Below are 12,052 nucleotides of genomic sequence, written 5' to 3'. Positions count from 1 at the left end.
TTTAAGTACCTAACTTTGCTAAATTATCTGACTTAATTTATGTATACTTCTTCGGTAGCTAGAGAAGAGGCACAGACTCTTCTTGGGATGTGTACGATTCAGAGCAGTGATTCGTGAATGTCAGTCATTTGCTGAAGAGCCTGCCTAACTCTATTGAATAAAGGGAGATGTTAAACCTCTAATTCAGACTGTATGCCAACATTCCATCAAGTCAGGTTTTTTTAAGATTAATTTCACTCTGAAAAAAATCCCTTGCATCAGTCATGTAGGCTAAATCCTTGAAGTGGACGGTTAGTGGCCAGTTGTTTTCCAAGTGCTGTCTCTGTTTTCCAGTGCATTAAAGTACTCGGAGCATTAGCCAAAGCTGTATCGAGGGGACAATAATGCATTATTCTTTACAGATGACTTTTACAAATCAGCATGAGCATCAGCAAACTTCTTAGCATGTCATTTTGGGGAAAAATAAATGGAAACATAGCAAAGTTAGAAAAGGTATAGTCTCTCAGCAGCTGTAATTTGCAAACCGAGGCTTTTTGCCACACCAGGATTAAAAAATGTGTCAGTAAATGTTCTGAGTCTGGGGGAGACTAATCCTGAAACCAAAGTAAGAAGTTAAGACAAGTCATAACTTTTTATAAAGTTATCAATATACTTTAATACTTCTGTAGGAGAAAAATGAAAGGCATGAAGGCTTCATGAGGCTTGTTCTAGAGCCTGCTTAAAGGGAAGTACAATCCTTAAGCCCTGGTTAGAGAAGCAGTGGAGAGATGGCTTATCTGCTTGTTAAATGTTCACAGACAGCTCATGTAGATACTAGGAGTGGCAGAAATGTCAGCACTATCAGATAATTTGTAGAAATGCAGATTGTCTTATATACAATTCCTAATTTTTATGGGTACAAACGAATTTATGGTTTTCCTATCAAATCTGCAGCGAGATCTTTTCTTCTGCACTGAATTGTTAACAAAGTCATTTCTTATTCTAACATATGTATTAATATCTTTAGTGTGACCAGAATAAACAATATTGCTGATACTAAATGGAGTTGTTGTTAGACCTATTTATAATTGTCTTTGTATAAACAGTCCCTATAACATCTGAAGATCTGTTACTGCAAAGTTTTAGTAGCTGGAATCACATGAAAAGAGATGGCTAAATTGTTTCCCATTTCTGAGTACTGTTGTAAGAAGGAGATCATGGGAAGAAGTAAACAGTCATAGTAGATAAAAAGATTGGGAGTATGCATTTTTAATTCCTAAAAGAGAGACCGTCACAGCTAGAAGACACCTGACATGACAACGGCTTTCAAGAATAGGAAAAAAGTGACAGAAGACAGGTTTCTTAGGGTAACATATACAGTACACAGTCTCTGTTATCTGCTAAGTCTCACCGTATGTGGGACGGTGGAAATGATCCAGTGGGTGAACCTTCATCGAAAGTTTTGGCAAGGACTCAGGTTCAACATCTTGTTTTGCTAATAAGTCTGTGTCCCAACAATTTATTCCAGTCTCAGAAACAGTTGTACAAACAGTTTAAATGATGGACAAATATGAACGGCATTATGTAAGGAACATTACTATAATACCCTAAAGGAGCAGTGGGGGACCTTTGCTTCACAGGATGGAAAGCTACTTAAAACCACATGTCAGTACAATGACTCTACTCACAGGAGACATCCAGAATTCAAACCACATATGTTTCCTGGGGCGGAGAACAACTCATTTATCTCAGTCAGCATTACAAAAACAAAGGCAAGCCCATTGTCATTTAGTGCTCCAAATAAGATGATGTGAGCAGCTCTACTTCGTTAGATGTGACACTGTTACACTTAAACAGTTATTTTGTCAGCAGTGGTCAAGGATGGCTTTTGGCACAGGCAGTGTAGATGGCAGCTTGTGGTGCTGCCCCAGGAGCAGGCAGGTGAAGAGATCACAGACCCCAAGTTCAGCAGTCAGACGGTTTTAAAATGAATAATGTAAGGTTTGGGTTGCCACATACGCCTTTTTTACCTGCCATGCCTTTTTACAAGCTGAAACTTGTAAAACCAAATGAAAACAAGTGAAACTCCGACTCTTAGAAGCTATGTACAACATTTACAAAATAAGGGTACCTGTTGCTGTGTTCTTAGAATAGGAATATCAAATACGATGTGCAACTCTACAGTGATCTTGGTTTCATGGAGGTTACAAACACGGGAGAGCAAACTCTGCTTATCATGATGATCTTAAAATGATTGCACCTTACTCCAGCATGACAGAAATCTCAAATAAAATTTCCTGAAATTTGTCACAGGTGGAGAAGAAATCCGGGTTCATGTTCGAGAACATCTGACCGAGTGTGGGTGAACGCAGCTGGTGCGTGGCAGAGACATCAGCATCAGTGGTAGGCAAGTTTTCAGATGATTAAAGAGATTGTTCTTCAGCTCAAAAATTGTAAATCCTTTCCACTGTCTTTTGAGCCTAGGGACAACACTTTGTTGATGGTAGAGAAAGAAAAGGGACTGCTGGTACATTTCCTTCATACAGTTCACTCATTTCTAGAACTCCCATCTGCTTCTTGCTAAAAGTTCTCTTTAGAGCTTGCTGAGAATCAAAGTTCATTTATGTTTTTCCAGAATTCAGTATTTTTGTCCCTTTGTTAACTTGACATAAACAAGGCTATTCTTCCACAGACATGATTTTACAAATATTGCATTATGTTTTGTATTGTGTTTAGGATTTTGACAGGTGCTTTAAAGTTGAAAAGAAACAAAATTATAATTTTTTGGGGGTGTAAATAGAAATACTCCAGGATACATTTGGGTTTTCTACACCTAAAATTAAGTATCCTTAAAAGCCTCGATATTTTATATATACTTAAGTGTGTTGAATTTGGAGGCATGAAAGGATTAGCTAGTCCACCTTAATATACTGTAGATTTTTCTGGAGGACAGCCAAGTGCCTGCAGTTGAAGTTGTCCGGGAAGGAACTTGAGCAATACTTTACGAAAGGGCTGACAAGAGGTCACTTCCATCATTAGAAGGGTACTTCTATGTTCTCATCAATCCACATCTTCTCTCTAATTGTGAGGCATATAAATTGCCATATTAAGTTACACCAATTTTTCCACTTAGCAGATTGTTCTCTAAGAGCAGATGTCTTATTTAACTTTTGCCATCTCAAAGTTAAAGGCTAACCTAAGTTAGTCACGTAGATACAGGTAATTGGAAAAGACAGGTATCTCCAGATTCTTCCTTTCTTAAGGTAGGCATCTAATACAGTGTCATCCAAACAGAGAGGTACCTCACCTATTTCTTTGCACTGATGACAGGAGAGCTAACAACTGATTTAGCCTAGGCAATGACCTTTCAACTGTGAGAGTTTAAAGTCAGGTAAGATAAATTTTACCCTAATAATTGCTTCTGCAGGAACAATCTGCATAAAGGAAAAATCTTCTTACACCTCATCCAGCAGATTGCTGCTGGATCATACCAAAATAATTATGCTCAGAATTGAGGGATATAAGCCAAATGCCAAATAATCCAAGACATGGTTTTCTTTGTAGGTATTTAGTATTACATTATAAATGTATAATGCGTGCAATTAATTTTTCTTTCGCTTTAGGTGGTAACGTTCATGATTTGATCTGATAAATGCACCTAGGACAAAACCACATGTCAGAGACTGAGAATTTTGTTAGAATTCTTGGAGCTTTCTTCATGCCAGCGCGAGTAAGAGTCATGCCTCTGAAATTCAGAAATACTGATATAACCTCAGTTTGGAGTGTTGACTTAAGGAGTTACACGGAAATTAGTATAACCCCTAAATGCTCTATGAGCTGAAGTCTAAATGGTTTATACTGAAAGGAATAAATTGCTTCTTGAAAGCAATGTATTACTCATTGAGAAAGATTGTGCTAGATTAGTTTCTCAGCTCTATTTTTTCTCCTCTTCGGCCTCATGTATTTTTTCTTGGATGGGATTCATCACCTACTGAAATATATATATAAAGTATGCCACACCTCCACATAAAACTAAAGTTCCCACTTCAGCATAGTTATCCAGAGTATGAATTGCCTGCGAATGGATAAATTAAACCTATTAGTTAAAAGTGAATTAATCAGTAAATGTCGTAGTGAATAAATATGAACTGAATCTAGTGGGTGACCTGTGGAAGGTAAATAAAAATGAAGTAGTATAGAAACTGCACCAACTAATGAAACATCCTTGGTAGGGAACAAAATAAGCTGCTTGTCAGATTCCTATATTTTTGCCTGTCACAAAAGCACGTAAGTGGTGTCAGGTAGATTTAAAAAGATTTGAAGAATGTAGATAATGTTTTCAGTACTGATACCCAATTGTAACTTTTTCCTCTGTGTTGTCTGAGCCTTGTAAAGAAATCTTTAGGACCTATTGTTCCTGAAAAAAATTCTATAGCAGGGTAAACCATATGGATATGAATACCAGGAGCAAAGAAAGCGAAGGTATTTATTCAAAATATCATAGTTATATCAATTTGAAAATGGAGTTTAATATTTATTTAGTTATCTAGGTTAAAAATTTTCAGCAATGGAACATGTGACTGATGACTTCTTTGATGTCACTCTGCCAGGTATAAAAAAAGTCTGAAAGAGTAAAAGATTGTGGGGGCTATTTTTTTCAAGTAACTTTATTTTTACTTACGTATGTTTACATGCATATATCCCAAGTAAATATATGTTTGGTTTGGGTTTTTTTTACTTATTAATCTCAGGAACACTAATTTTCTTAATATTGTTTGAAGGTTTCCTGGTGGTCTCAGGTTTGTATGAGTTCTTCCAGCCTCAGTCAGAAAGCCCAAGAGTTGGTGCTGCAGCAAAGGCATGCTTTCTCCTAGAAGTTTCTTCTGGTGATACTAATTTCTCTCTGCTGACTGTAGACAAAGTCTGGATGACTACCTTGATCTGGATGCCTAATTTTATATGGCACTATGGCATGTGTGCAATGACATACATATTGTGTCACAATCTTTGACTGATTTTGCTCTTTGTTACCCTGCAACACCTTGAAAGCAAACCAGACCTCGCCACCTACTGGTGTAAATAGTGAGAAGACTTCAGCCCAAGGTATTTTCTATATAAATTTAAATTTCGACAGAGGAATACCCCTAATGAAATATCATGTCGTCAAAGTTGATCTATTTTCAAGTAAAAGAATAGTAGTAACAATGGATTACTTTAGAAGAATGTCTTGAGATCCTGACTGAGGGTAGGAACACGTGCTACTTGTATAAATGTTGTCCATACATGTAGTAAAAAGATTCTTCTTGCCAAAACCTATAGGAATAATTCAAAAGAATTACTTATTTTTAACAGTTCGTGCCAAAATATTAAATTGTTCAAATAACTACAGAATCCAATTGGCAAAACTTAGGGAAGCTAAAATGACTTTTCTATGATTTTACAAACATAAATCTAAAATTATTAAGTAAAGGAAGCAATAACTCTTGGTTTACATATTCCCATGATGTCATTTTCAACATAGGTGTGGTTAAAATATGTCTTTTCTATTTCATTCATTTTTACAAGATTATTACATGGAAGCAGTTTGCTTTTAGTTAGGCTAGCAACCAGGAACATTTCACTGTAAAGCCTTATTTTTTCTCTATTCAATGGTGAAAAATTAGTTTTGTCTGAAAATTTCCAGATTTATTGTAACAACCAAATATGTTTCTGTAGAGTCTGAAGAAAATCGGTCCTACTCTTTTCTTAAGTTTGGCTTTATAGAAGATTTTCTAACTTAGAAGTGTGAAATATTTCTAATAAAAACTGACGTTTTACTGCTAAAATAAACTTTCTATTGATTGAAATGTCATAAACCCATTTCTGTATTTATTTAAAAAATAAACGTGTAGTTATAATTAAATAATTGTATTAGTTGCTTTTGTTGCATAATACATATTATAGGTGAAATCCTGCCTTTCTTGAATTATGCTTCCTGGAAGTCGTGTACCTGATACGATTGTGTGTCCTGTCCTGTGGAATTTCATTGCAGGCAGCACAGAGCAATGCCCATAGTCTTTTGTGCCTTGCACAAGCGGTGATGGCTGTGAAGTATGGGCCACCAATCATTGTCATAAATGATGGCTGGGCTGCGTTTTGCACTTCTCTCATGCTTAATTTGCAGATGTATAAATGATTGCACAGCACAGTGATAAACGGAATCTGTAAGTGTTCTTTTCCATATTTCTCACAGGAAGCAGCCCTTGAATAACACCAATAAATTAGATGTCTAGTTAGAAAAATAATCCACTTTTGTCTTCTACCGCACATCTCTCTCTGTCAAATAAAATAAGGGCTGCGCCAGCATTGCCAGGCTGATTTGTGGACAAGACTTTGCAGTTGTTCACTGCACACAGCAGCAATCACACACTCAAATACACGCATGTTAATGCACGGGAAAATGAGGGCACAGGTACGGGTACATAGATTAATGTCCCATGCATAACTGTAGTGCTCATTTTGCAATCTCAGTGGTATTTTTATGTCATTTTATTTGGTTGTTATTTTCTTAATTAAGTAAAGTTCACAGAAAAAAAAACAGAAATTTCCCTCCGCCTTGCTCATAAATAAAGTGAGATGAGGAGTTGTGCAACACAGACCACTAGCATTTGAAACTGTCTGAATAACTGACAAAACCAGCAGGTTTCTGTAAAGCTGGGATGGATAAAATAAGGTTGTAAATTCTTGGAAAGTAAGAACACGCAATTAAAGATTGCCAGTCTTGATTTAAAGATGTTGAATGCTGGAGGATTCATGATGTTCCTAAGTATTTTTCAATGACCGATTGCCACCACTGGTAAAACAGGTTCCTCATTTCCAGTGGGAATTGATATAGTTCCTCAGCAGTGGATCTTGCTGTGCTCCTGTCTGCTAGAAAGAAGTGGCAGCAACTATCAGAAATTTTATCTCCAGACAAGTACCTGCAGACTGTGATCAAATCTCCTCTTAACCTCATTGACAAGAGAAATAAATTGACTTGTTACATCTCTTGTGTAATCCACACAGGTAGAATTGCAACCAAGTTTTTTTCAGTTTTTTGAGTAAGTTTTTGAAACACTGACAGAAGTAGCAGCTTTATAAGTAACTTACTCCTTAGTCCTATTTGTAATTCCATTTATCCTACGTCCAAAGGGCTGTAGTGACAGCCTGTTCTGATGGCTCATATTTAGCTGATTATCCATGATGTCCCATGTACTTTTTCCAACTTCACTGATTTCCTGAATGCAGTTTTTCATCTTGTGTGTGACCTACATTTATTTTATTACATTTGGCCGTATTGGAATACAAGTAGGTCTGCTTTAATGATGTGACTCAGTTTGTTCCATATAATTTATTCTCATTACTGGTTACTGTTCTATCAGGTTTTTGGCATCCATAATTTTCTTCAGCAAAAAGTTTATATTTTCTTCCACATTTCCCATAAAGACACTGAATAGCATTGAAAGAATAGCAAACCTACTTGGAATTATACTGAAAATACCCACGCTGAATACTGATTATCTATTTCCGAGTTTCTAGATCTCCCAGTTTTTAATTATTTTATATGTTTAATACCTTTGTTCTGTTCTTTTACAACTTTCATTGGGCAGTCCTCAGCTAGTACAAATCTTACATATTTATTAGGAGGTTAATTAATTATGAATATCATTTGTTGGTGTAAATTTCAGATGGGACTGTCCTTGTGACCTGTTCAGCTGCAGCCTGAAGCAGACGTTCATACTTTATTCCTCTCCTTCTAAAAAATCAATGTTTTCTCTGTTTTTAATGTATTTCCTGTCCTAAAATGACCAAAGATGATTATGCCATCAATTGTTCAATTTTACTTTAATGTCATATACAAAATATCCATTCTACATCGCAACTTAATATATTTTATATAAAATCCAATGTACAGTATCTTAAATTTGTTTAAATAGTATTATAAACATAACTTTCAGGAGGAGTGAGTCCTGGAGTGATGCAGTCTTTTGTTAATTACAGTTCCTTTTGATATCCCTGCTGTTAGGTAAAAAATCCAGCTTAGATTCTAGGAAGATCCTTATGAGCTCAGATTTGGTTCCTTTCAAAGCAAAAATAAACTCCCACATTATTATTTTTTTCAACTTTGTGGCCCCCACACATCTAGATAAAATCCTGTGCTGGAGTGTCCAGCTTGGATGTCATTTGACATCATCTGCTTCAGAGCTCATCTTCATCCGATAAAGCGTCAAGGTAATCTGTATCAACGTATAAGAGAAATCCAGAAAACAAACTGTCTGCCCACGTTGGATCGGAGAAGAGACCATTTTGGTCAGTGTAGAAGATCTCAAGCCATACTTCATCTTCTGGCTGAAGGTAGATCACTGTGGATCCAGAAGCTACATCATGGTTGCCCGTGTTCGCGTCGAATGTCTTTATCCGGTACTTCCCATTGTGAACCAGCCCAATCGCAAGATGCTTGTTTGCTAAGGTGATATCATAAGAAAAATAATAAATCCCTGGGATGGCACAAATAAACTTCCCTGTGGAAGGGTTGTAATGCTCCCCCTCGTTGAAGAGGACTTTATTGAATACAATCGGTAATCTTTCCTCTGGGTAGCTGGTGGTGATGCCAACAGAAAAGGCAGATTTCAGCACTATCTTTCCACACTTACAGACCCCCGGTGCACCTGGCTCTCCTCGGTCTCCTTTATCTCCCTTAGGTCCAGGTGGTCCAGCCGGACCTACTTCACCTTTGGCACCAGTCAATCCTCCAGGTCCTTTTTTACCAGACTGACCTTGGTCTCCTTTCTCTCCAGCTGGTCCTGATGGCCCAGTCTTTCCTCTTAAACCTTCAAAAACATTTTTGGTTAGTTAATCGTTGCACATATAATCTCAGTAAATGATTGTGTGGGCTACTGTGTGTGCCTGAACAAACAAGAAAAACACGGTCTGAATTTCAAAATCCTCCAAAAATACTTTCAAAATCTTCTGGTAAGTTTGTGAAAGGAATGGCAGGTTGGAACAGTGGACCGGAGTCCACAGCCCAGGGGTCCTTTGTCTTTATATTCCTATTTTTTTTCATATGTTTTGTCTACACATTGAAGAATTTTATACATAATCAGTCCATTGCTGACTGAGCTATGGGCACTGCTGATGGGAAGGACAGTGTTATAGATGATATTTGTGCACTAAATATCTCCTACTATTTTAGCATTTTTAGCATATACCTAAATACCCGCTAGTCTTTTATTCCTGGCTAGTGGCACAAATGAGACAATTTATTTGACACCACACATGCTTCATTTTTCCCAATCTTTTTCTTAGCATCTATGTGGAGGAAGGCTATGCATTTGCATTTATTTACACAAATTTTAGTGCATGCATATTAGACATATCTAAAATATATCTGCTTATTTTCTTTCACTATATACACACCCATCACACTTAAACCCACACAGGCACATATGTACATTCATCTCATATATATATGTGTGTGTGTGTGTGTGTGTAACAGTGACAATGAAAGGTCTTAGGTTGTTGTACTACTGTGTTAGGTTACACAAATATTCAATACCTGCGCTCCCTTTTTCACCTTTTTCTCCCTTCCTGCCATCTCTACCATCTCTTCCTGGAAGACCAATGCGTCCGTGTGGCCCCGGGGATCCGCCGGCTCCAGGAGGACCCGCAGGGCCTGGCAAACCAGGGATGCTACAGATGTATCTGGTATAGTAATTTTCTCCTTTGAACTGGCTTTGAAGAGGTTGTTCGCTTGTGTAGATGGCAAAACTTGTAACGTAAAGCAACACAAACATCCTTGGATCTGGAAAAAATACATAAAAATAAGACTATTTATGCATATTATGGCACCCTAGTCATATGCAGATGGCTCTGAATATGCTAATAAGTGTGACAGTGTGGTGCATTATGCACAGGTACACGCGCAGAGATCAACCTGGGATTTCTGCATTACCAGAATCCATATAGGAGGCAAGGAGGAAAGTCTGTCAGGTTGGACCTTTTTCTGCTCACCATATATCAGAGAATCACAGAATGGTTAGGGTTGGAAGGGACCTTTGGAGGTCATCTAGTCCAACCCCCCTGCCAGAGCAGGGTCACCTACAACAGGTTGGACAGGATCACATCCAGGCAGGTTTTGAATGTCTCCAGTGTGGGAAACTCCACAACCTCTCTGGGCAGCCTGTGCCAGTGCTCTGTCACCCTCAAAGTAAAGAAGTTCCTCCTCATGTTTAGATAGAACTTCCTATATTCAAGTTTGTGCCCGTTACCTCTTGTCCTATCACTGGGCACCACTGAAAAAAGACTGTTCCCATCCCCCTGGCACCCTCCCTTTAAGTATTTATAAGCATTGATAAGATCTCCCTTCAGTCTTCTCTTCTCCAGACTAAAAAGACCCAAGTTGCTCAGCCTTTCCTCATAAGAAAGATGTTCCAATCCCCTAATCAGTCCCCTGTGCTACTCTATGTCTTTCAAGTAGCCTGTAGACTGACATAACTGGCAAATACTAGCTTTTTTTGGACCAAATTTTGGCACATTAAAAAACAAATCTGGATTCTTCAATGCAAAGTCCTTTGCTTGAATAGTTTATTTTGTTTTTGGGACCTTATATCTGTGCTAGGAGGATGTGCCCATAGGAGCAGTCTCTTCTAGCGAAGACAAAGCTTACACCTTCATTTCATTTTGAAATTTGCCCTTATGGTTGCAAATGAATCTCCAACCTGAATAACCACAGCAGAAACTTGCTGAGCCTGCAGAAGAGGTACCAGTAAGTGAGCTACAGCTTCAGTGCCTGGTTGGAAACCCTGATGACCACAGCACAAATACGTCAGTCTATTCGGTCAGGTCAAACCTGGCAGCTGCCCTGTGGAGGATGGATGGAGCGTGGATGGGCTGCTAAGAGGTTGGGTTTTTAAAGCCTGGCTTGGACTGTCATATGAAATGAACCGTGTTGCAATATCTTGCAAGAATATGGTTTAAAGCTTTATATTTAGCATTTGGGTCTTTTCATAAACAGTTGAATGTAAATTGGATTTCTCTGTTCCACTATATACTGGGAGGCTAAAGAAAAGCCACTGCACAAACAGTAACATGCTGAGGAGTTGCAGCACCTGATGTACAAAGGTGTCTTAAATTAGTGTTGCATTAGCAGAGAGTCAGTCATGGGTCAGGTAAGATTTTGCAAGTCAAGCTGGTTTTTCTAGTTCCCTTGCTGGCTTCTCAGAAGACTTGTGTGGGTTTTTTTGTTGGAGTTGTCCATTCCTTCAGGCTAATTTACAGCTTTCAAGGAAATCAGAGTCCAGTGGTTTCTGTGGGGAGAAAAGGAAGAAATGGAGAGGGGGATTCAGAACAATATCTGTGTGAAATACCATCTACCTTTTTTTTTACAGTGAAACTCAGATTCATTTCCAAACTTAAAAGAAGTTGCAAAGTGAATTAATCTAGAAATCGTTCCCGTTCCCTTCTCTGTGATACTGATTGGCATTGGCTAATTGATTTTAAACCCCAAACTGTTACATTTATTTGCAGTTTGTGATATTTCAACTGGTATATGGCATGGTGAAATCTACTCAGCAAGGAAAAACACCAGCATGTACACATACAGAGTCTTTATGAAGAATCTTTTCTGGTTTACAGAACAGAGAATTAGAAACTGTCTTGGTATCAATGGCAATGCAGAAAAAAAACATTAAAATATTGTAGTTGGAGAGAAATAAGCAATGCTCCAAAATTCTCTTCAGTGATGTATATTCTGCTTTTCATATTAAGCATCTTGTATCAAATTGGCAGAAACCAAACTATTAATTTTGCTGTCATTTGATAAAGCCTTACAGGCAGGCAGGCACAACAGCCTCCAAGAGTGCATTAACATATGAATGCTTAACGTTACAGCAGAGCAGCAAATGATAACTCCTAGGCAGTAGTTAGCTACACGCACAACACACTGCACAGCGACATTTGCTCTGATGTACTACTGGGTGTACCCGAATAAAGCTTGTGGATTTTCAAAGGGCTTAAATCAGGGACAACAAAGCTCTCGGCAGAGAAGAGCAACTTT

General features: G+C 38.0%; 1 protein-coding gene across 1 annotated transcript; it reads right to left on the bottom strand.

Annotated features, from left to right (window-relative positions):
• Positions 1–7,829: 7,829 nt before the first annotated feature.
• Positions 7,830–11,307, bottom strand: C1QTNF7 (C1q and tumor necrosis factor related protein 7). Its single transcript, XM_009887616.1, has 3 exons — positions 11,106–11,307; positions 9,554–9,799; positions 7,830–8,828 (listed from the first exon to the last, which is right to left on the bottom strand). Exons 2-3 carry the CDS (start codon positions 9,789–9,791, stop codon positions 8,197–8,199), a joined length of 870 nt encoding a protein of 289 aa, XP_009885918.1. The 5' UTR covers positions 9,792–9,799; positions 11,106–11,307; the 3' UTR covers positions 7,830–8,196.
• Between the last annotated feature and the right edge of the window lie 745 nt (positions 11,308–12,052).

Source organism: Charadrius vociferus, unplaced genomic scaffold (assembly GCF_000708025.1).
Source record: "Charadrius vociferus isolate BGI_N301 unplaced genomic scaffold, ASM70802v2 scaffold306, whole genome shotgun sequence".
In the NCBI taxonomy this organism is placed as follows: Eukaryota; Metazoa; Chordata; class Aves; order Charadriiformes; family Charadriidae; genus Charadrius; species Charadrius vociferus.
Note: the sequence above shows the minus strand (reverse complement) of the source record. Positions and strands in the feature narration are given on the sequence as shown.

Excerpts from the sequence above, each read along its gene's own strand:
- C1QTNF7 (XM_009887616.1), bottom strand. The coding sequence starts at position 9,791 with ATGTTTGTGTTGCTTTACGTTACAAGTTTTGCCATCTACACAAGCGAA. Across the intron at positions 8,829-9,553 it reads AGGTGAAAAAGGGAGCGCAG|GTTTAAGAGGAAAGACTGGG; the intron begins GTATTGAATATT and ends ATGTTTTTGAAG.